Source organism: Squalius cephalus (assembly GCF_949319135.1).
Source record: "Squalius cephalus genome assembly, chromosome: 20".
Lineage (NCBI taxonomy): Eukaryota > Metazoa > Chordata > Actinopteri > Cypriniformes > Leuciscidae > Squalius > Squalius cephalus.
In genome coordinates, this window is record NC_137141.1 from 7,733,893 (window position 1) to 7,759,529 (window position 25,637).

The window sequence follows — 25,637 nt, forward strand, 5'->3', positions numbered from 1 at the left end:
TTGGTTAGCGTGTTCATTGTAGACACCTCATTGGATAAAATTATTATAGCGTCATGGTTACCGCCTCCGCTATCGGAAGACAGCTGCACTGGTGAGGAAAACGTGTTTCCTGTTTGTGTTGTATTTTGGCTTAAAACAGCGGTGTTCTTATTGAAGATGGATGTTGTTTAATAATGTTGCTAAGTAAGAAGTAAAAATATATAAATAAATAAAAAACACTTTTTAAAGCATTTTAAATTGATGAAACAGAGACACCGTGTTGTCTTGTTAGCATAGCGGAGTCTTTTTTACTATTTAGAGGTAGATTCTAACATGCAATCTTTTCTATAAATCTCTTAACCAGGGATGTATGCCTTTGCTTTCATACAAATACTTATGTTATACACTGTTTATCTAAGCAAGAGTGCTCTGAGCCAGGGCAGACTAATCGTTATTACCCGCAGGGTTCCGTTGGTGAATTATAGTTTATATATGTTTTAATTAAACAAAAAAAAAATGTTTTCATAAATTGAGAAAATCCAGAAACTGCTTTGTGTATTATTTTACCATTAACAACGTCAGTTGAAGTATTAAATTGACAGTTTGACTCAAAGTCGCTGCAGTTCAGCTTATTAACCACAAGGTGTCGCTCGAATATTACGAATTCAATCGAGACTATCCTCTGGATGAGTCTTGAAGTCCCGAGACATGAGGAAGCCTTGTGACACTACAGGACTGTCCATACTGAGAATACGTTTTACTTTGTGCAGTTGGGTTCTCAACATAAGTCTGAGACCACATTGAAAATCTGGGATTTTTTCACATAATGAAAAGTTATATAAAACTTTTAAGACATTTAAGATTCAACGTGGGCAAATTTATTTCAGGAAATGTTAAATGAAGGAAGGAAATTGCACACAAAGTCATTAACGTGCTCTTTGGAACATTCTGAAATCATATTCTGATAACACGAAGAAGTTTGTTCAAAACCTGATCCATGTCACTTTGAGCGCATGTCATTAAAGCAAAGGGGGAACATTCCAAATACTAAGAAATTCTGAAAATCATGTTAATTGTCTAATACAACTCAAATTTTGCTCAATAGACTCTTGTATCCCCACTGTAATTGAGAAGAGACTCGTGTTTTTCAGTTGACTGAACTGAAGTCTGATGGCAGCGACACAGAAACTGGCCTGTTATCGATTACCCCCCCTGCCTACCATAGGGGAGATTATCAAACTGTATAACCTGAGAGCCGAGAAACAGCTTTCTCAGAACTTCCTCCTCGACATGCGACTCACAGGTTACTCCAACTACTGTTCACTCTATTTCGAAATGTGTTAACAAGACTTGATGGATTTCAATGAAGTAGCACACTCTTTATGTGCAGACTAAATGTAAAGTTTAAACAAAATGGATTGTATTTCAGATAAGATTGTCCGGCAGGCTGGAAACCTGAAGGATGCGCATGTGTGTGAGGTTGGACCTGGACCTGGGGGTCTCACCAGGTCTATTCTAAAAGCTGGAGCGGCAGACTTATTAGTGGTGGAGAAGGACACGCGCTTCATGCCAGGATTACAGGTTTGCATATTAATGTATTTGGTAGAGCGATAAATTGGTCATGCCCATTATGTGGCCATTTTGAGATTGACACCAGCTGATAACCGCTCGACTGGCAGACAGAAGTGTTCATTCGACTTCATTCATTTAAAGTGTACTTTTCAAAATTTGTCACCAGGACAATATATTTTTAAATTAATTATTCATTTTAAAGAAATTGTGTTAATTTGTCTTTTTTTTTTAGCAATGTTGTGTACAACAATTGTGCATAACCCATATACATTATTCGGAGTAAAAAAAAAATATATATTTAATTTAAAATAATTAAACTATTATTAAAAATATATATATATATTTTATAATGTCTAAATGTAAATCTAAATAAAAAAAACTTGTGAAAAGATGTACAGCCTTGAGGAAATGGAAAATATTTACTGCGAAATTAGCCGCGTTTCCATTGCAGATTTGTGCAAAACGTTTGCGATATTTTTTAAGTGTGGATAAAAACCTATTGCGACATGACGGCGCTTCCATTAACCGATGTTATGCGACTAAAACGTCAAACGTCAAAGTCAATCCAAAAATCATGGCAATGGATGATAGTAGGTTTTCTTGTATTACCGCCACCGCACTAGCCATTATATAGGGAAGACCGGGGATGGTTGTAACACCATCAGTTTACATAAAGAGGCATTACAATATGCATTGGCAGCCCTGTTCATTAGATATTGGTATCAACAGTGTTCATTTAAAAAACAAACAAAAGAAATCTGAGGGCTGCATCCCAGTAAAGCTGCACATCTCTGCTGTGTCATCAAGCGGCGTTGAAGTTCGTCTCAAATGGAAGTGTCCTTGGAATGCAGCTTTCGTTGCGAGGCCTTCATTATGCACATTTTGAAGGATGTACTGTAGCAAGTGTATCCTGTACATCCACAATCTTTTGCGCTCATTACGATTCATGAAAAAGAATTGGTGAAAAAAAAGCAGCACTAAGCTCACCTAAGTTCATTATGAAATGCAAGACAAAAAAACATTTTTTTTCGGAGATGAAGGCATTGTTTTCTTTCATTGTGTTTGACATAAATTTTTAAAAGTTTGAGCACTGAGTATGTGAGCAATGATTATATTGTTCACTGACTGATACAGTCTTGTACTTTGTAGTGACACGTGTCCGTGTGGATGCAGCGAATCACACCTGTGCCATTGTAGACCTATGATTACTTTTTTACCAATGATTATTTTTTTCCTCTTACAGTGCATGTTACTTAGTTCTACTGGGACAGTGATTTATTTAATGTTTTAATAGGCTTCATAAGCATTAATATTAAATTGTTTGAGTCTTCTTTTGCTTTTTCAGCTTTTGTCTGAAGCTGCCCCTGGAAGAATGAGGATAGCACATGGAGATATTCTCACATACAGACTGGAAAGAGGGTTCCCAGCTCACATAGCCAAGACATGGGACGATGGTAAACATTATAATGAATTTCAATAAATAATTATGGCATCCATGGTAAATATGAGCCAAACAGGTTGTGGCAAAATGCCTTGGCTTTTATCTTCTTATCCACAAAACTCACAAATTGAATTCAAGTCTTACACTAAAACAATTTTTTTTTTTAAATAAATGTGTGCCACAATTATTGGCACCTTTTAATTTAATATTTCAGTTTAATTTCCCTTTCTTTAGATTCCTTTCATTTCCCTTTGTTTAGATTCCCAGTTTTGAGTCCTATAATGTGTAAGGTTGATGGACATATGGCAGATTCTTCAGATTCAGAGATCCACACTTGTGTACTTTCTTCTTTAGCTCATCCCACATATTTTCCATGGGGTTTAGGTCAGTGGACACGGATGGCCATGGCAACTTTTTTTTGCATTGCTTTTGAGGTGTGCTTTTCTGGACCTTTGAATGGGACCTGTTATTCTTGGCAAACTATTGGCTATAGTCACCTCATATTTATACCTCAGTGAAACTGGAAATCAGGGATGGGGAACTTCAGTCCTGGAGTTGAGCAGAGTTGAGCTCAAACCCTGATAAACTCTCCTGCCCGTATCTTTCTAGTAATGCTGAAGATTTATTATTTTTTCACAATCATTTTCTATAATTTTGCTCATATTTGATTAGGGTGCTGATAAGGCTTTTTTTGTATATATTAAATATATGAATAGAATTGGTTGGACTCCTGAAGTCCTGTCTGAAATGTAATTATTTGAGCTGGTTTAAAATGATTTTCAATAATAAGAGAAAATAGGCTTACATTTGTTATTTTCCTTACATCCCACTGATCGTGTCCAAATGCTGCAGTTTAACTTTGTTTTAATCTGTCAGTTCTCTCGTTTCACAAGTCTTTGCTTTGGCTGCCAGCAGAGGTGGATTAGTACCCCCAGGGGCCCCTGGGCACTGAAGCTCATGGGCCCCCCTACCCTACCTGACAACCACACCCTCCAAAGGAACACACGCACGCACACAATACTAAGGCCCTCCAAGTGTGGAATTTGACATGCCAATCACTATTGGTCAAAAGCTAAATGATTAGTTCACAAGACAATGATACAAATTATTTATTTATTTTTTTGTTTTTTGTTTTAAAGTAGGGCTGCACGATTTGGGGAAAATGTCATATTGCGATTATTGAGGTCAATATTGTGATTGCGATATGCGATTGTGATATAGTAAACGAATGGTTTCATGAGTCCAACTTGCTTGGTTCTCAAGTAATATTTTACGTATAGCGCACAAAAACAAAATCTCAGATCACGGAGGGCCCCTCTCTGCGCAAGGGCCCCTGGGCACATGCCCAGATTGCCCGTATGGTAGATCCAGCCCTGGCTGCCAGTTCTTGCTAGAATTTGGTTCAAGCATTACACCCAATCTTTCAAAATGTACACCCAGTCCTTCCATATATTGCCTCTCTGTTCAGCACCTTATAAGAACAGTAAGATAGAACAACCACTTTCTTATTTGCACAAAACAAGCTTAGGTCAGCTTACCTGAATGTCTGCCACCCTGTATTCAGTCTTATGAATGTATTAATTGATCAGCAACTGAATTTGGTTTGTATTTTAAAATAACAAAAGCAGGATCCTCTTCTGGTTGATTTAAGGGCCTGCTTAACAAAGGTCATGTATTCTCAGCTGTTACAGTAACATCATTTTTGTACTCTGTTGTTTTATAAGCGTTTGTGAAAGGTTCTTTAGCGTATAATATGAGTTTGTGTGTTTCAGTTCCCCCCAACCTGCATATCATTGGGAACCTGCCCTTTAGTGTGTCGACTCCTCTCATTATAAAGTGGCTGGAACAGATGTCCAACAGAACTGGGTCCTTTATGTTTGGGCGTACAAGGCTTACACTGACCTTCCAGAAAGAGGTGGCTGAAGTGAGTTCAACACTGCCTCCAAACGGAACAATACCACGAATGACAAGGTTTAAAAAAGTTTAGTTAACAAATGTAGTTGCTGTCCAACAGGGGCCAACAACCAGTAGTTTTTGGTGTATGAAATGGATCATTCTATCCTATCTACCCATCTATCCATCATGTTAGAACTTTTTTTTTGAATATTTTTACTTTGTGAAAATAAGTCACACAGGTTAAAAAAAAAGTGAAAATAAAATGAAAGAATATACTATAATAAGACATTTGTAGAAGCTACTGCAATTGATAGACTGACCCGGATGACTTGAGCATCAGAGGTTGTCTGCAGATCCTTAAAATGTAGCTTAAGTTAATGTGAAAATTAATGTTAAAATCAATTATTAAAGAAGTGAAGATTTTGTAACATAATCGAATTTCTTGCCCCACTTTGCAATGTGTCAAGGACTCCAAACCGAAATGTAATAGCTGCTAAGCTTCAAATACATGTTGTTGTGCCGGTGAATTTTTCTTTTCAGTGTCAAATCAATGGAGCAACAGAGCCGTGGGCACAATCATTTTATTTAAAGTATGGATTTTCATCAAATGATGTTAATAAAGAGTCTTTTACATCTACAGGACTTGATGTATGTCTTGCTGCTTTACAGTTTATTTTATAATAGATAATGTGTATATTCAACCTTTTGGCACACACTGTAGAGCATACAAAACATTTGAAGTAAAATTTTGATATGAGATTGAATTTTTTTGTTAACTTGTTAACAGTTTGCTATCCTGAAAAAAGTATCTTTAAAAAGGTGCATTTAGTACAACATTAAGCTGAAGCCTGACATATTTAAGTAATTTTAAGTATTAGGATGAAATGATTGTGGGGAAAATGCCTAGAATGAGATATTGGTCTTGCGTTTCATTTGGAGTGGCATTAAAAAGGTCTTAAAACAACTTCTCTTATTCCAAGGTTTTTAAACAAAGATCTTGCACTCTTTTTCCCCTGTTTAATGTTTAGAGGTTAACAGCCAGCACTGGAAGCCGTCAGAGAAGCCGTCTTTCTGTCATGGCTCAATATCTCTGCACTGTCAAAAGCTGTTTCACCATCCCAGGACGAGCCTTTGTTCCAAAACCAATCGTAAGTCTTTTTGTCTCTTTCTTCTTCCATTTACATTTCTGTGTATCTGTGTTTGACTGCTCATGTGGAAGGATGTGGGTGTTCGTTCATTAGAAGAGCACAGAGTCAATGTTGTCTCAGATATGGATTCAGAGATGGCGACGCATAGTGTGTAATGATGCCCACAGGGTATTTGGTACGCCTCTCTTTCGTACAGGGTGGGAAGGTTTGAGATCTTAGCCTTGCTTCTTTACTCCACTGGGTTGTGTAGGACTGATTTTTGGGGAAAGCCAGGGGTTTGTGGATAAGAGGGGTCTTATGAAAGAAAGTACCTTTTGCATAAAGTTCCCATGTCTGTAAATATTTTATCCAGCCAGAGTGCTTCTGAACCAAGAAGAAAGGAAAGTGGGACGAATTGAGCATTCTCTTGGATTAAATGGCACGGATGATTATTTCATTGCACACCAAGGCTTCTACACCGCTGATGAAAGAAATATGCTGCTTCATGAGGTTTCACACAAGAAGTTACTGAAACATCTCCTCAAGAGAAAAATTGTACAAGTGTTAATGCAGCAGACAGAAAAAAAAGGCTTAATTGTGCTCTTTGGGTAAAAAAACCCCATAGCTAACTCTTGTAAGATCTAATGACAGGCCCATTCTCCATCCACTTACATTCCCTTCCTGTTGGAAGACAGATTTGTGAGAAAATCACATTTCTGAAATAGTGGGAATTCGCCTTTAGACCTTAATCTTAGTTGTGTGATATTTAATCATCAGATTTCGCTGGTGTGTCTGATGTCAGGAAGACATTAATCTTGTGGAAAGGTAGAATGAACACCCTATATTAACCGCATATTAATATCATCCAGATCACTCTAGCATCACTGTGGCGAGCAAGCACCATTTGCACTAGCAAGCACCATTCACATTTTCTTCAGTTAATGCAAAAATATATTTACACACAGTATATTGGCCATAGAGACTGATAGATCCAACATGTTCTTTTTATGCTTGCATGAAAAGCAGTGAATTCTCTTTGATATTAGTTCAAGAATGTAATTCTGCAAATTTGCCTTTGCCAGTTTATTGGCTGTACAGACTGCGCTGTCCATAACTGCCATCTGTGTTCAAGAGGCTCACCCTAGAGGACTGAAATCAGCTCTAGTAGCTCTGCAAACTTCTTTTAAAGTCAACATGAAATAAAAATCCTTTAGATTCTCAGGGATCAACAATAAAGATCTTATTAGATTACAATAAGGATCGGACAATCTTTTATTCATTGAAATCTTTTTTATGCCTTGAAAATTCTTCTAAATTGTGAGGTTTTGAAGAAATTGCAAAAAAAAAAATGTAAAAAAAAATAATTGGAAGCATAACATTATAGCTCTTTAATTTCATTTTAAAGTCGACATGAAATCAAAATTTACCCTATTTACTTTGTTAGCGCATTTTACTAGTCTTGTGGTGAACAATTAATCCGTGCAAGTTAATACATAGAAAAAAATAGTTTGCCGTGGTAATCTTTAATCAAAATCTGAAAAGTTACTTCCGGTCTGGAATGGCGTTCCTTCTCTGATGACATCAGTTTGATGGTTTGGGTTGAAAACGCTTAACCACTCCCCTCAAACCGTTAGTCTGTTATGAGCAGAGATGGAGAGGAGGAGCGCTAAAGTAAAACCCTGCCCTCTGTTCAATATTCCGTTTCACTTGGAAATACGTCACAACACTGGAGAAAAGTCGTTTGCAACTTCCGGTTCACCGGGACTTTAAGTTTTTGCAGATTTTCTTTTTGTAAATGGGGGAAAAAAATGTAAAGAAATCTTAATTTCTAATGAAAAATATTATTTCTTTAAAATATGAAAATACATTGCTAAAAATGTTTATAAAATAAATATTGATATGAATATTTTTTTCATTTGAATATCAATTATCAAACCTGCAGTACTTTTGTCATTACATTAATTTGGTAAACATTGACCATGAGCAAAGAGTTTAGATGGTTATGACAGAGATTATAGCTTTCATAAAATTGAGTTAAGATTACAAGAAATCAGTGATATATTTGACTGTAAAAATGACTGGTGAACTTAATTCCTGTTACTGGTATCATTGTGCACGATTTAGTGCGGAATGTTTTAAAAAGGAACCTTTTTTTGTTTTTTGTTTTAACACATTTTGTAGAGTATAGTAGTCTTGTGTTATTGTTGGTCAAATAAGAAATAAGAATCTGAAATAAGTAGGTGCAAAGTTAATAGGATTTATTGAAGGTTTAGAGAGAAGTTGCGTCTGGGAATAAGTTGCCATACATGTAGTATAATATAACACAGCCTAGTCAAATGAACTGGATTAGAGAACTGACTATTGTGCAGCTGGTAATTAGCAGGAGCGCATTCACTGTATTTAGAGAACAGTGTAAATGTAGTGCAGAGCAATTCAGGACTATGGATTGAATCATTAGATTTAGCATGTTTCATTTCCCTGCAGAAGCCCTTTGTAAGGTCGGAGGGAATTAGCTGCAGCGTTTCCGAACAGAACTGAGTTCTATTTATAATCATGAGCATTAGTTGATATCGGCATGCCTCAAGGGGTGTTTTATTTTTATTTTTTATGTGGCTCTTTTTTTTTTTTTTTTTGTCTGGCAGTTTTGTGTGGATGCTGCAAGGCACCTTGTCCTGTCACATTGAGTGACTGTGGTTGTCCTCGAAGCCTCGTGTCCACTGTGATTGGCCGTGTATTGTATGTCCTCAGGCCCACAATGCACTTGCTGGTCTCCTCTGTCACGGATCGCACTTGACACCCCCACCTGGTGGATCGCAAGGCTTCAACCCCAGCACTTAAGCCACATGTTAACATTTACTGTATTAGTCACATTTAAAGAAAAGTTCTCATTTCTAGCATGTTTGTCTTATTCAGCTGCAATGCAATCAAATGAGCTTGTCATCGCCCACATTGTGTCTGCTGCAAAATTCTGCTTTTAGACAGAGTAATTGCATTCTTTAGAATGACTAAATGAATGTAATTATCTTCTCCTCGTCATCAGATGCGAAAGTGTTTCAGTAACCCCCCACGCGTTTCACGAGCACCGTCCCCTGAGCGAACGCGTGTACGGAGCCAGCTGCTACTGCAGTGTCCTTCCCCCCCCCCCACACACACACACACACACACACACACAGGAGAGAAGAGCGAGACGGCTCGAGGAAGGGCTCGTGACAGAGATTGATCTGAGAGAGAGTGAAGCGCTCCTCCAGCAGATGTTTGTCTGGATATTGAGAGGAATGTCTGAACTGACACCTCTGAGATGATCATACACAACTACACTTGTGGGTGGATGGCATTTGCATGTGATGTGGGGGAAGGACACGCATGTTTAGGACATGCACATATGGCCACCCTGGAAATATAGCTGTATTTTTATTTATTTAATCCTTGTAAATACTTCTTTGACTGGAAATGGCTTTCGAATGGGTTGTCTTTTTAAAATAAGATGAGCTAAAAGGCCTGCCAAAGCCATTCAGTTCATTAGGAAACCTGCTGAACACAAACTTACTTAAATTACTTTAACAGCAAAGGATGTAATGCAAAAACATTTCTTGACTTTGGCATCACTGTCAGCTTATCCCAGTTTCTTCAATTTTCATATCACAAATATATTTAACTATTATTTTTAATGTCAATTATTTTAAAATCATGCAGTGTATTATAAAAATGGTAATCTAAATATATTCGTCTAAAGATTTCTGACAACAGCGCACTTTTCACGTTTAAAAAAAAAATATATATCTTGTGTACATCTACAGTACATACATCCTCTACCTGCAGGGGTGGTGTTACTTGTTTTTCTGGATTTAGTTATTTTGGTTTAATGAGCATTTTACTTCTTTGTAGTAGTTTCTACGTACTAACCATTGTCAGTGTACTGATAACAAAACGTTGGGAGGTTACATGCTCTGAAAAGTGCCAATATTCTCTATAAATACATAGTTTGATCTGACACATTTAAAAAGGACATTCTAAAAAATCTGAAATGATTCCCTGGACATAAAAAGGTGTCATTTCAACAACTATTATATGATATTTTAGAGCAAGGCCAGATTTCTCCCCCCTTTTTTCTTTTGTGTCCATTTTAAGGATCATTAAACTCTTTTTCTCCATTTTCCATGATGGTCCCATGGTGCAACAGCCAATGAAACCTCACAGTGTGAATAATGGGGTCAGATTTGGTATAAGTAGTGTTCCATTTTAATAAATGGGGTCAAATGAGGTATCAGGAGTAAAGGAAGGTTATTTCAATGTCTCAGAATGCCTGCAGACATCCTCTATCTATTATGTTTCAAGCTCAATCTAAAAATATCATATTTAATATAAAATGCTTTGAATTTTGAACAAATATCAATAGTAGTTTTAACTAAAGATATTTTAGAGATCTTGCAAATTTACAGTTCCAGTAATTTATTTATTAATATATTTAATAATTAGTTTATTCTCCTTTGTGTGTTTAAATTTTAAAAAGACTTAATGTAGTTAATGTACAGACAATTTTAAGATGTTTATATTTTGTAAAGATCTACACTTAAAAAATTGGTGTAGGATATTTGAAGCAACTTTTCACTCAGAAATTGCTGGTAAATTTCATAATTAAAAGTAACACATTGAATAAAAACATGATATTTTGAAGTAGAAAGACTAAAGTTGTATTTTCTTGTAAAACCTGTTTCAATACATTTTTATTAACACTAGCATTTAAAAAAATGTCCCCCAACACTACACACTAGAGTGGTTGTTTGGATGGAAATATCTAATTCTATGAATTGGAAAAAATGTGGTTTTCATGCAGGCTCTTTTATCTAGGCATTCTATACTTCCTGTCTCAGCAGTTCACAATGCACCAAGCAAGGGCAATATTATCATTCGTGTGTGTGTGTGTGTGTGTGTGTGTGTGTGTGTGTGTGTGTGTGTGTGTGTGTGTGTGTGTGTGTGTGTGTGTGTGTGTGTGTGTGCGCAGGAATGGCTCCAGCAGGGCAAGGTCATCCAATGTATATAACAGTCATATTCTATATTCCACATTGCTCATTATGAAGATAATACACTGAATCTAAAAGAAAATTATAATGCTAAAAAAGAAAATGCTTGCCAATGACTGAAGGTAGTCACTGAGGGCTGCTGACGGATTGGTTGTCTATGGACTTTGCACAGCTATTACTGCTGGTTTTGATGGCCGATGGTATTTAATCAGTTTAGCTGGTGTTACATGGCAGAAATGATTTAACTAGCACCTCATATTTGCATGAAGACAAGCAATGGAGTATTTCACCCTTGTGAAATGTTACAAAGGATATGGTCATTACAGTAGGGTAGGGAGTGAACACATTTGCAGTGGTTAACCTCCCTGCTTATATTAGCCTTGTGATTTGAGGATCTTTCAAACATCTGAGCCCCAATCCATGGCTCTGTCATTACTGTCGCGGAGGGCACAGACCGTTGAAATGAATTTAGGGAAATATACAGATTTCATTTCATTAGATCTCTTATGGGAATCAAGCTGTGTTAGGTAATCAGGACCAAATCCCCCCAATAAAGGTTGTTTTCTTTGAAATTCTCAATATTGTGATGCAAATTTTTTTTTTCTGCAAAAAGATCAACCTAATTTAAAGGCAGTACAACAAATATGCCATGATGTAAATGTACTTCATAATTGAAATGCATCATCTTTTAAAGAAAATAAAGTTTGCATAGTTTATATATTTGCATCTCTTGTTATGAGATTCACAAATTTCAGAACAACTCATAGAATAAATTTCGTTGTTCAATACCCTCTGTTGTTATCTAGAAAACAAATGAATTCTGATTTTATTTATTCATTTTTGATGTTGTCTAAAGATACAGTAAATGAATTGTTCCATACAGCCTGTTCTGTTCAGAAGTATGTCATTTGGTGCTTGAGACTGTTGTCTTTACATGAACAACACAGCACAAATGAATTAAATAAGACTTAAATGTTTTTTTAAGAACATATGCTTCCACCATTTTTTATTAATAAAAATATAACTACTTGCACAAGCACACTGAGATAACAGTACAGAAATATTTGAACCATATCCTCTGCAAAATTAAGAAGTGCAGAAGCATACACCAAAATATAAGCCTCATTTATCCAACCAGGAATCATTAAATTGGCCCTTGAACAAAAACGAGGGCTGGGTAATATGAAACTTTTTTTTTCTTTTTTTCTTCTTCTAGCGTGCTAATAAACAAGCTGCACCATAACAATATATGAATAGTTTGTCTTTATAATTACAAAACCTCTATTGGTAATACTATCTACAGATGAGCATCTTTATTTCAGTGTATCTTTTAGCATGTTTGGCTAACAAAAAATAAATTGCTTTCAAATGAGGTTACACAATTAAAGGTGTAAATGTTTGTCTTCTTATAAAGAAGATTTGCTGTGAACATGCTTGGGTGTTGAACAGTGCTCTCAGTAAATTAATAAAAATAAACGCAATCTTTGCAGAGCTGAAATGAATATGAAATCCCAAAGCACAATTTAAATGGTCTCAGTCCTTTCAAGCCTGCCCACGGTGAACCTGAACAGTTTGTGATCCTGGAATCGTTGTGCTTTGGAATTTTATGGGGGAAAGTGTGCAAGTTGATCAACTTTATATTTATAAATTATTTCTCATTCCAGATGACTTTCAAAAATTTTAAATCATCTTGCATTTGGCAAACAGAACGGTACACCTGCACATACATTTGCAAAGTAGTCATGGGTTTGGCACATTCACAATTGTAACATTTCAGTGCATTGTCACTTTGGAGGGTAGGAGGAGTGGTTATTGCATTCAGTAATGGTACATGTGCAGTTGTTGTTGTCCATGCGCTGGCGAGATCTGCCCTCGAGTGCCCGCTCAGCCTGCAGGGGGCGATCTGGGCACAACCATCTGCTCGCCTGTGGGAATCTGCTTGAGAGGAAGAATGCGCTGTGCCATCCATCACTGCCAAAGCTCTTTTTGCCAGTAGAACAACACTGAAATTGCATTCCTCCCTTCAGCAGCATAGAAACGCACGGCTGCATCCAAGCTCACACACACTCACTCAACTCTTGGCACAAGTTATGTTGCATGCTTATGAAGGGAGGGGGGTTTGTGTGTACATGCATTGGCAAACTGGCACATGGCATGCAACTGTTCTGGCTGTCAGAGGCGGCATCCATACTGTAAGCGCTCAGGAAGAACGGGATGGCAAGCACTGAGGGAGGTCGAGTATGATTGTGAAGTTTCTCACTCTTGAAAGAATATTGAGGTCTATTGCCAGCATTTGTGGCATGCTGTCTGTTTACCAAAAATGTTTGACTTCTTCAGTGAATATATAAAACCGCATTGGTGGCTAGCGGTCATTGGTATTATTAAGTCTCAGGAAACAAATGAGAAATGCTTTTACACTTGAAGAGTTCAGATGCAAAAGCCTCTAAGTGCCATCTGAAATTTTCTTCTAGAACGATCATTTTTATCAAGCCCATTTATTTAAGTTCAGTAATTTCACTTAAATGACAATTAATAGGTCATTTTCATTGCCATTTAAGTGAAATTACTGAACTTAAATATACGAGCTTGATAAAAATGATCATTCTAGAAGAAAATTTCAGATGGCACTTAGAGGCCTTTGTTATTACTGTAAATGTCTTACAAGTGAAGAGTTCAGATGCAATGGAAGACAGAAATAAAAAAATAAACCACTGTTTATTAATAAACCACATGTATAACTGTTTCCCTTTTTGTGGTAGTTGACAGCATGCCGCAGATAATGTCCATAGACGTTAAGAATAACCCGAAATATTGCTTTAAGGCGATTTAAAGAGCCCCTTGTAGGGGACAATCTGTCAGCAGATCCACTGCTGAGGCATTTGGAGACGTCATTTGGCAAAGCAGATTTCCATTGAGAGTGGACATAACCATATTGCAGACTCATCAGGTGCCATGAAAGAGCTGCCAATTACTGAAACTCAATCTAGTCTTCGCTTTTGTTTATGTTATTTACGTCTCTAAAACAAAACTGCTGTACAGATTACACTGGAGTTGGTCAGCAGGACAGGGACCCTCCCGTCTGAGAGAGGCTTTGTCTCTAGACACCGACCCCCCCCGCTGTTATCTGGAGAGATTCATGACAGCCTCCAGGATCCTCCGAGTGTACAGAGAGATACGACCCCTAGACAATACACGTATTTGGGTGTAAAATCCCGTTTCCATGGCAGTGAGTAGCAGCATGAGTAAAAAGTACACATGCAGCACTGTGTGTGTGTGTGTGTGTGTGTGTATGAATGTGTATGTGTGATAGAACGGCAAACAGCATGCGCTGAGCTGAAGGCAGCTTGCTTTTGTTTGGGACAAAGTATTGAAATGTTGAACAGAACAACATTACATTGTCCATCTGACTTAAGAAGAGTCAGTCTCTAAGCCTCCATATGGGTTTCCCAAACTTGCCTGACCCAGCAACCTCTGTCCACTCTCTCCTCCTACTGTCTCCAAACAGTTTCAGCGGTTTATGAACAGCTCTTTAGGCACAGGCTATATGGCTACAATTCAGTCTACATCAGGCATTCCACTGCATTATGCACAGGCTCCAGAAAGCATGCTTATAGGCAGAATATCAATCATCCTATCAGCTACCAAAATAAGACAAGAGATTTCATTAACACAACCATTACTCAAGTAGAAAGAAAAGCAAAGAATCTCCCAAACAAGGGCTCTCCCATACTATTGCCTCTTAGAGACATATTGCCATCTTACTTTTAAACAGAGGTTACCGAACGATTGTTAGCAGCTAAACGATTGCTTCTGAGTTCAGATCTTTGGGAATGGGGGAGTTGGGGATTTATAAGTAGCATAAACATTTCCTTGTTGCTAATCCTTTCCCAGAGGAACACTTTAATAAGATTAACTATGATGCTGGATATGTGCATTTATTTATCATCTTGCTCAGTCTTTCACACTGCTTTCGTGTGCTACTGCAGCGTTTCTGCCACTCGCCCCTCAGTATTCACAATCTGTCTGTTTCAAGACGACACTTCAGGGAATACTTCCACCATTTGTGCTTGCTGATCTTAAAAAGGAGAGAGGTGGAAAGGAAAGGAAAAGGGTCCCTCTCGCCCTTTCATTTTGTAATCACAAGAGCCAAGAGGTGGAGTGGCATGGCAGTGCACTGCACGTGTCTTGCTCTTGAGCGGTTGGTCTCTTACACGTAGTCCTGCAGGCTGTATCCAGTCTTGTTATCCAGTGGTGAGAGAGAACAGTACTGGTGCTGGAGCTGCTCCTGTTGCTGCTGTTGTTGCAGAAGTTGCTGTTGCTGCTGCAAGAGGAGTTTGTCTGGAGGGAGAAGTACCAAATCCTGTGGGCCGTGTCGCTTACCCGAGCAGGACAGACAGAAAATGGATCCCCCCACGAAAAGGAAACCAGACGAGATGAAGGCTACATAAACGGCACCGCCCGGCTCAAACTTGTTGCTTTCGGGCACATTGGCGTCTAGGAAACTGACTATAACCTCATTTGTGTACCAGGAGGCAGGAACGAGGCAGAGGAAGCCCGAGGCCAGAAAGCATGAGCCGGCCGCCATGGCAGCGTGGCGTTTAGCCCGGCGTCCTCCACCCCACCGAGTGCACTTCAAACCCAGAGAGGCCAAGCACAACCCCAGTGCTGCCAGCACGCATGAAAGCACCATGGTGGTGCGTGCCGTCTGCAGGTACGCGGGCAGCGCCAGCACTGAGTATTTAAGCGTACAGCTGAACATGCCAGTGCTGTACCAGGTGCAGTCCATCCACAGACCCTGCATCTGCGAGATGGCTGTGATGATGTTCGAACCAACATCCGCGCTCACCTTCCAGTTGGGCAGTAACGTGGCCACCGTGGCACCGAGAATGCCTAGCAAAGCCAGCACAAAGGCGAAGATCTGCGTGCCTGTGGACGCCATCCTGCCGCGCTCCTGAACCCGGCCAACATTCACACAGGCTTTGCTCAGTCCCTTCTCCTTCGGCAGAGACTCCTCAGCACCACCGCCAGCCTGAGGAAACAAGTGAGAGAATGAAACCAGTGTCCTCCTCCCCCAGCGCACTGGGAACAAAGAGAGGAAGCAGGTTCCTGACTGTGATTTTAGTGCTCCCCTGTTCATGCTTCACACACACATATCTAGACTGGAGAGCTGAGTTATTAGCAGGGGGGGAGTACATGCACGCATTCATGCGATATTTGATAACTGGAGTCTGATTCAGTTTTCCATATGGTCAGGTAAATTAAATAAAGTATCGTTTCAGACATACGAGAACACATTTTTAATTTCGTGTTACTAAGGCAATAACAGAAATATTTTAGGTTATGACTCATAGCGGTTTATAACACGGAGCGGAATGCAGAAATCCTGTACTTACCTCGGCTGGTGCAGAGCGAGCTATGACGCGTCAGGTTTCCGAGCTTACACACACACACACACACACACAGACAGACAGACGTATACACTGCTAAATACATAAACCGAGTATAAACGCCCTTAGATGTATCGTTAGCGATCGGTTCATGGTATCCGTGTCTCCAGCAGCAGCGGACGTTAGTGATGGAGAGACGAGGCTGTTTTCAAAGCTGCTCGAATGATGCTCTACGTCACGCAGCTGCGAGCTCTCAACTTCCCGCGCATGCAAGTCTGTTATTTGCTCTCTTAGCGATTTAAAACCCGTCTATTATCGCATTTAGTAAGCTTTTCGATTCTATTTAACGTAAATATTCAACGCTTTAACTCATCCCATTTTTCTCATAGAAAAAAAAATGTTTAACTCATTAATTTTGAAGGAGAGCTTGGTTTGTTCATATTTTAATAGTGTTTTATTCGCTAATTTACCGGCATATAGATTAAATGTTTTGGATATTGAGTAGATACATTTTTAGTGAAAAATATGGAAAGACGCTTAAGTATATTGAAAACGTGTGTTACAGACGTTAACCCCAGAGTAGGCTATTTTGTAAGTCTGTCATGAATCTTGTTCTATAGACGGATATCTTTTTTTTTCTTGTTCAATGCATAAACTTCTCCATCATTGTTATTTTTTAACACCCTTTTATCAGAATATATGCTGTTTAATTTTATGCTGTTTAATATATGCTGTTTTTTTACTGAATGTTAAATGTCTAGAATTCTAACAAGCTGTAAAAAAAAAACAGCTTTGGTATATTGTAGTCTATACCAAAACTCATGTCCCAAACGTCCCAAACTCAAAACTTTTTCTGACACAGACCATTACCCACTTTGGCAGCTACGAAATTGTGTATAAAATGGGCATGTCCCTTTCACCTGCTATACAAGGAGTTTTACTATAGTGGCAACGCACCACTATCACCCTAATCATAATTCGACTTGGCACTGAGCAGCAACATTCACTCTGCAGGAGGATGAACTCACAGCTGCTGCCCCTCCAAACCCCTGCACCCCCACCCCTATAAACCCCTACACCCCCACCCCTCCGTCCTCCATCCGTCCTCTCTGCACTGCAGGGTGGGAGTGGCTATATGCCATTCGTTTAGAAATGACAAAAGGACAAAACCAATGTCATCTATCTATCTATCTATCTATCTATCTATCTATCTATCTATCCTGTTTTTTGTAAACAAGTTCTGTAAACTCTTATCAGGTTTAAAAATCAGGATTTCTACACAGGTGAAGCTGAAGTTGTAGCATACTCGTATATTTAGAAGTGATTCTCAGCTGACATACATTTGGGCCTTAGTGGGGGTTTAATGTATGTCCTCACATTGGAGGACATACATTAAGTGCTGATGCTTGAATTGTGCTGAATAATAAATAAATAATTAAATAAATGTGTAAGGGGTGCTGTTGACATGTACTGTATCCAGGGAATATAGATGTGTTGGTAGCTGACGTGTTAAGGCACAGAAAGCTATGCGTGTTACCTTGAGTTTATGTGCACATCGAAACTGTAATTTCTTCAGGGAAGGGGTGTTTTTTCACCCTTTTTGTTTGTGTGCTTTTTTATTGTTTAGGATGAGATCCATTTTGTTTATTCACAGTTGCTGTTGGAGTCATTTCATTACCCTGCTGTAGCGGTTTGCCTGTAACGCAGATGTCAAAATGGTCTTATTGCGACTGCTACAGAAATGGCTGTTTAAATTCATGATAATAAATGGAAATTACTCTCTGCTGTGCAAGAGTGGAGTGCATGGGTTTCCACACTACCTTGATTTATTGCCTGTGTGCTTTTTCTTGTGAATTTACTGTTCAATGAAAATGTTTGAATGACGGAATGAATGCTTGAATCCCAATAAAACCAATGCACTTTTGGGTGCCTGAAAACGCAAACTTTTGAAAACGGGTTTCAAAGTGCAAGATTTTGAAACCGGTCTCCATGTAAACAACAAAAACGCAATTCTCTGAAGACAATGGCATCATGCACATGCGTATTACGTGCTCAGTCTATAGTGTTTCATCACCTTCTAATAGTCTGGCAGCAGAATACAGCATTTTAGTCATTTTCGCAGATACGTGTCAATTGGGATTGTTTTGATAATGGTGTCGTCTGTATGCGGAAAACTCAAAGGGAAAACTTCTCAGTTTTAAGCACATCGTTGTTGTGTAAACGTACCCTGAGAATGCTTTTCACTGACCTGGCATTCTTAAAGTTTTTAAATATAGGGCCACTGTGTGTTTGGCCCTCTTACCATGCTTACTCTCACTGTCCATTTTGCCTTGTCTTCAGCCAGACACCTTAAAAGCCTGTAGTCTCATAGGCTGGAGAGAGACTCCATGAGAATCATTTCACATCTGAGAAGCACATCAGTAGTGCCTTTGGTTCTCACCAATGCCTTGGGTGATTCACGGAGCGTGGGACGAACAACCTCACAGTAAAACAAGCCTCTCTAGCAAAAGCCCTGTCAGCCTCCACTGTTACATCCTCTCTTTCTGCTTCTTCATCTGAGCCGAAGTAAGAGTGGTTGTCTTTTGAAAGTGCTGTCATGATTAATGTATCCATACTCATTGCAGGACTATTTTCTCCTTCCCCTCACTGTATGCATTCCCAGCTGCGGACTCCATTGTTCTCTGGCAGTTATGTAAAGGAAATAATGGTTACTCAGATTGCCCTGAGGGACTGCCACCTCGATTTGATCATTCTCCATTCGAAATGACAAATTAAACTTCACACCCTTTGCAGTAATGGAGCACCTCTTCTCAGGTGCAAATAGTGGTACGTTTTACGTGTAATGTGTGAAGGTTGTTAATGACAGTAATATGTAATGTTTTTCTTCTTGTAAGATCATACTCAAAGAAAGGAATGTTGTCTGGGAGAGAGTCTGAGAGAGAATAATGGAATCGCAGGCCATGACACTGACTAACTACAAACAATGTAGCCTATATTCAATGGTCAGTTGCATGGAGTTGATTTAAGGTGACGGTTTCTCATAAGTCTATTTTATCAGAAGAGAATTATTGGTTGGTCAAGGGTATATTATAGGCAAGCTGCTGCATATATCCATATATAACTGGTTATCTGGTTGCTCCTAAATCCTGTTTCTTTGTGAATTGTTAAGGACTTGAATGTACCTGGTCAAAATATCAGACCCCTGGGAAAAAAGGGCTTGAGTGTTTCAGTTTAAAACCAGCATCCCGGGTGGGGTAAATGACAGTGGGCCAAATTGATTTCCTGAATGTGTTCTCCTCCTGCACAGCTGAGCCAGATGAGTCAATGGTTTCTGAAAGCTCTTGTCACATCTTCACTTCTCTGTCATCTCTAGTCTATTGCTTTTTTGTAGCCTTAAACCCCAGAAAGGAGCTTCAAAGCTTTGTATTCTGCTCGTATTTAAAGTCCAAGAGTGGAATAATCTATCCAAAGTCAAGGAAGTCAAGAGTCCTGCATGATTACAACTCAACCAGATGTTTATGCTTATGTCAAACTACAGTGAGCCACGCAGCTGAAATGCAGCACAAATCAGTTTGCATTTTCTTCTGTTTATCTCCACCCCACGTGTCCATTATAGGGACATTCCCGCACATTTTTATAGAAGACTGAATAATGCACAGGTATAATGTACTGCTACAGTTTTGTAACTGGTTCGGGAGCAACCAAAATTATGTTTTCACACCACAATTACATGAGAGAAACAGGTTTTAGTCTGGGCACCGCAGATGTCTGTGCCGGTTTTGCATAATGAAAAGAATCACCGTCCCTTGAGCTGATCGGTGAACCAGGGCAGATAAAAGCTGAGCATCCCCCTACAGCAGCACTAGGCTTTGGTAATAAGAACATTTAGGAAGCAACAGTGTAACAAGAGACTTACTATTCACATTTGAAGAGGCTTGTTTTGATGGTCCTTTAAACAGGTGTTACTGTAGCAACCGTAACTGGCCTGTCATCGTGCAGCATCACCGAACGCCTCCTCTCTCAACCCTCTGCTTTTCTTCATGCGTATATTCCTTTTTCTGGCTAGTTTCCATTCCGTTTCTCCCCTTCACTCGAGTGGGAGTAGCTCCTGAATATGGTCTCCATGTCGGACTCTAACACTGTTGTGTGTGTGTGTGTGTGTGTGTATCAACACCCCGCGGTGTGCGTAGGTGGATGTGGGGGTGGTGCACTTCACACCGCTGGCTCAGCCCCAGATCCAGCAGCCCTTCAAGCTGGTCGAGAAGATTGTCAAGAACGCCTTCCAGTTCCGGAGGAAGCACTGTCGCAGAGGACTCCAGTAAGCATTTTCCAGGCATTTTCTAAATATCAACTACTTTTCAAAACTACTCTCTTTGCTTCTATTCTCAATGTGTTTAATCTGGCTTAATCAGGGTAGACACCATATTTAGAGGTGAATGAAACAAGGTTGTGAGAGATAGAAGTACAGTCCGCGCAATGGCTTGTACTGTTGTGTAACTTGGTGCATCCAGCAAAACATGGTATATGTCTATTAAAAAAAAAGTCAGGGGTGCCCTGAACCTGAAGTTAATCAAGGTGTTTAATAGAAACAGGATTACTACACACTTCCAGGCTGGTGTGCAGTGGGTTCAAGCGAAATTCTGCAGGAAATTGGTTCTCCTCGACCAGGATTGGACACTCATGACTTGTGTAGACAAGGAACTCGTGAAAACAAAGGTTGTGAAAAATAGACTTTTAACTACAACCTTTTAGACAGGCCAAGGGTGTGTTCACACTTGTAGTTCGCTTGGCTCGTCTGGTCTGGACTAAAAAAAAATTAGTCTTGGTCCTTTGAGCGTTCACATTTCGTTAGCCTCATAGCATAATTGCCTAAGTCATTTTTTGTTTCTTCTTGTTTTCCAAAGACATTGAAATATGACTTAGGCAATTATGCTATGAGGCTAACGATTTGCATTTTAACACCGGACCTAAAGATATTGAACCTAAAGGCATAGGGATACATTCACAACCTGAATGGTCGGCTTTTATTACGTCCAAAACAATGCTGTGTTCGGGGCTAAATGTGCTCGTTGTATGTGCTTAGCCTTCATATGATGCTATTTTGACCAGCTGAGAACTCGTGAAGAGCTTATAAAGTGTGTAAAGGAGTGTATTTCAGCGATCGCACCAGAGTTTGTTTGGAAGTGGACCAAGACCCATAGGGTTGGGTACCGAAACCGGGCACCGATATGGAACCGGCACCTAAGTAACCGGTATGTAACCAGACCGAATCAAAACGCAGATTTCTATGCCACTTAAATGCCTCAGCTGTTGGTTGAAATGTCTGCCCTCTGGTTCTCCGAAACGGACGTAAGAAGCATCATCACCGCATGTGATTGCGTGTACGATCGTTCACACCGGTGTGATTAGAACGTTCAGATCGCGTGATCATCAACTTCTAAATTGAAATCTGCGTTTGTGCATTGGCTGGCGCTGAGCCAGAGACAGACGCTCTCAGCGCTATCATATTTCAGTGTTTTCAACCACATAAGGTTTATTTTAGGTTTCAGACATTTAAATACACATAAGTATAGCAAAACAACATTTTTAGTTAGTAAAATACACACTGATGTCTATGGAAGCGGCAATAACAATCCTTTCAATTATAAATTTATGACGTGTTTAGATACACATTGTGTAGGTAACTATAAAATTTACTCTGTTCTTCTCACACTTCACCAGCCACTTACTTTAAAGTATTTCGGGAGAAGTGGATGAATTGATGTGTTGTAGGCCTAAATCTGACAGATACAAATTCTCTGAACTGCCGTGCGTACTAACATGGCGCCCAGTGTGGGTTATAGATCAACTAACATTAATCATGATCATTATAAAGGTTTCTTAAATGACAAAACACATTCACTTATGTATTTAAGAATAAAAATATCAGCCAAAGACTGACTGACATGTAACGCAACCAATCACTGTTCGTTTTGTTCCACGTCATGTTTAGTGTGAAAATGTAAAGCCGATGTCCATACAATAATAGACCGAAGTACATCTAATAAATTATTCATTCAAGAATGTTGTGCAAGTTTACTGCAAGAATAGAGCCACAAACCTCACGTAGCCTACTTTTGAAAATCCAGCCTTCAGTTGAGATGTCACAGTTGCAAATGACGGCGCTCTTCTACGATGGGTTTCGATATTTACTCTACAGTTTTAATATATTCAATTTTAAGAATTTTTTTATTTTATTTTTTTCAATAAAAAAGCCGTTATTTAATGTCATTCATCATCGTTTTGAGGCTCTCTTTTTTTTAAAGTATCGGTTCAGGCACCGTTTAGGCACGATACCGTTTAAAAGTATCGATTTGGCAGCGGTATCGGAAAAAAAAAACGATACCCAACCCTAAAGACCCATCTTTCCGCTTGAACAGGGTTTGGATGGCAGCGTTCACATTAATTCAAATAAAACTCACTAACAGAGCAATCGCACCAGAGTTTGTTTTAATTGAACCAAACATGCCAAGTGTGAACACACCCCAAGACCCCGGTCTATCCTTGGCAGAGTCATTTGCATCAGACTGCTTACCCAGACTAGGGTCAGTATATAAAAAAAAAAGTAAAAAGGGTAACGCTTTACTTTAAGCCTTTATGTATAATGGATTATAAAACTATTATGAAACTAATTATGCCTTGTAATGCATTGTATGTTCTCATGAATAATTGTAACCACAGTTATAATGCGTTATTCATTGAACACCTTTGGAGTATAATCCTTTAAAACATGTCAACCAATCAATATCAGATTTAACTAGGAATCTGTAAGTATTATAATGCATTTTAACTTTGGTTACAATTATTTATGAAAAGATATAATGCATTAGCCTATAATGTGCATTATAAATACCTTCATAATGCATTATACATAAAGGCTTTAAGTAAAGTGTTACAAAAAAAGGATTGGAAGTAACTCAGCAATTATGTATCATTGGAGTGAGGAGTGTGAGGGCCATTTGACAGATTTCTGGCTGCCCTGCTTTTCTTCACTTTACCTCATGTGAACCTCGCTCCAGAACAAGACGCTATGTGTCTGCACCAGGTCAGTTACTAGTTGCCATGTCTTTCTTCCTATGTGGAGTAGTGAATCACATTAATGAAAATATAAAATAGTTTAAACGTGCTCATGTGAATAGCTTTTATATACAGTAGTTATGTTGGGTTTGTTCTACAAATAGACATGACTGTTTTCCTCACTGGAATTCCTAACTTGCAACATTTTAAAACAACATTCGGACAAAATAAATACAAGGCAATTCTAAGATGGAACATCTGTAATACAAGCAGCTGCATAAACCACATGCGTCACAGCGCTTGTCAAACAAGAAAAGCAAAGCGAACATCCGCACAGACCACATAACGTCACTTCCATGCAACTCGTCAAGTTTTCTACATTAACTCATTGTGTCAGCGTGTGATGAGCATTTTCTTCTTTCCTGCAGGATGCTGTTCCCCGAGTCTCAGCGTCTAGAACTGACGGAAGAGTTGCTGCGCAGTGCTGATGTGGATCCCACACTGCGGCCCACTGAGATCTCCATTTCTGAATTCAGGGCTTTAGCAGACGCCTACAGCCAGCTTTGTAAGGAGAATCAAGGCCTCATCGACTATGAATTCAGAGAGGAGCTGAAACTCAAGCATCAGGAAAAGAGACAGTCGGGCAGCAACCGTAAAGGGCTTCACCTTCACACCACAATAGAGGAAAATGTTATTGGCAACCGCTAACTCAGGAAACAGCAGACTCTTAATGTGACATTTTCAGCAGCTGGCATGAATTGCACTTTTTTTTGTTCTTGAATGGAGTATGCAGACAACTAGCCAGCAGTGAGCTAAATGTGGCTAAATCAGCTAAACCTTTTCAATAAAAAAAAAAGCATTTGGTTTTGACACTTAAAGGTGGGGTAGGTAGGAATTGTCTAAAAAACTTCTTTTTCAAATTAATTTTAATTATGTATTGATATATACATAAAGTTTAAACAATGTATGTACTCTGAAAAAGAAAGTATAAAAATCGAGTGTATGTAGACCTCTCACGACTGTTTTAAAGACAGCAAAATTTTTCCATTCACTCCACCCTCTCCCTTCTGGGCTCCTTCCAAAGCCACGCCCCCAAAACACATGAACGCGCGACTCCGACCGCTGAGCTGGAAGACGCATTATTTACCTGAGACGAGCGGAGAGGAAGGAGCGCAGTGCATGTAGTGACATCATGTCAGAATCACATGTAATAAAAAAATCTAACTTTATCATTATGAATATAAACAAATAAGATGTATTTTAGTACTAACTATCAAGCTAGCATATTGATATTGGTAAAGTTTAAAATATATTTTTTTTGATTCGCTAACGAGCTAGTTATAACTATAAGGCAAAGCTAAAAACAGGTTGCATGTGAACTCCTCAAATCAAACGGGTGCGTGCATGTGGGCAGATCCTGTAGCAACAGGGTGGTTGCCATGGTTGCGAGAGAGAGTGACAGTCGCCTAAGCCAATCCTTTGTTTTGTCCCGAATGGAAATAATGAGCTGTGTTTAATGCAGATTAAACGGTCTAGAGTCACTCGATTTTTATACTCTTTTTTTCAGAGTACTTACATTTTAATTATGTATTGATATATAAAGAAAGTTTAAACAAATTTGGAAAAAAGTTTTTTAGACAAATCCTACCTACCCCACCTTTAAGCACTCTATAAGGGCTGGGTGAAGAAAGCATTTAAAAGATGTAAGGAACTAAAAATAAAGTTATGGTAGAAATTTAAACGCATTGTGGACTGCTTTATAAATAGGAAGAAAAATTACATGAATCAAATCAGGCTCGATGGGCCTTATTTATAAAACGTGTATGCACAGATTTGATCTTAGAGTGTGCATACAGTAAAATCCACACCAACGTTCATATTTATAAAAAGTCATTTAATAAATGAGGCCCCTAGTCTCACACTCTGTATTGATCAGAGGAAGAGACAGGGTTGCCTCATAAAACCATATCATAAAACAGCTATAGGAATGCTTTAATCATTTTACAGCTAGAGGCTGACATCCATTTGTCAGAGGAAAAACGTTTGCCATCGTTACCTAAAAATAATTTGACTTTGATGAATAAATTATTTAACATATTCTTTTGGATACATGTGTGCTAGTAAGATTGATGTTCTTTGTGTGTCTAAGACCTTACTC

The 25,637-nt window shown here is 38.9% G+C and overlaps 2 protein-coding genes across 5 annotated transcripts; one reads left to right on the forward strand and one right to left on the reverse strand.

Annotated features, from left to right (window-relative positions):
- Positions 1-45: 45 nt before the first annotated feature.
- On the forward strand, positions 46-25,592 carry tfb1m (transcription factor B1, mitochondrial). Of its 4 annotated transcripts, XR_013819329.1 has the most exons (9): positions 46-91; positions 1,131-1,282; positions 1,409-1,560; positions 2,897-3,005; positions 4,765-4,916; positions 5,917-6,036; positions 20,614-20,741; positions 23,908-24,358; positions 25,144-25,217. XR_013819329.1 is itself a non-coding variant. In XM_079852429.1 (8 exons), the coding sequence occupies exons 2-8, from the start codon at positions 1,150-1,152 to the stop codon at positions 24,185-24,187; spliced, it is 1,074 nt and encodes a 357-aa protein (XP_079708555.1). In that variant the 5' UTR covers positions 46-91; positions 1,131-1,149; the 3' UTR covers positions 24,188-25,592. The 4 variants fall into 4 exon arrangements, 3 of the variants coding, with proteins under 3 accessions (XP_079708555.1, XP_079708556.1, XP_079708557.1); XM_079852429.1 differs by having other exon boundaries at positions 23,908-25,592; XM_079852430.1 differs by having other exon boundaries at positions 75-183; positions 23,908-25,592.
- LOC307147580 (claudin-20) lies at positions 15,134-16,065 on the reverse strand. The gene has a single exon (XM_079852433.1). The coding sequence runs from the start codon at positions 15,973-15,975 to the stop codon at positions 15,244-15,246; it is 732 nt and encodes a 243-aa protein (XP_079708559.1). The 5' UTR covers positions 15,976-16,065; the 3' UTR covers positions 15,134-15,243.
- Positions 25,593-25,637: the final 45 nt, after the last annotated feature.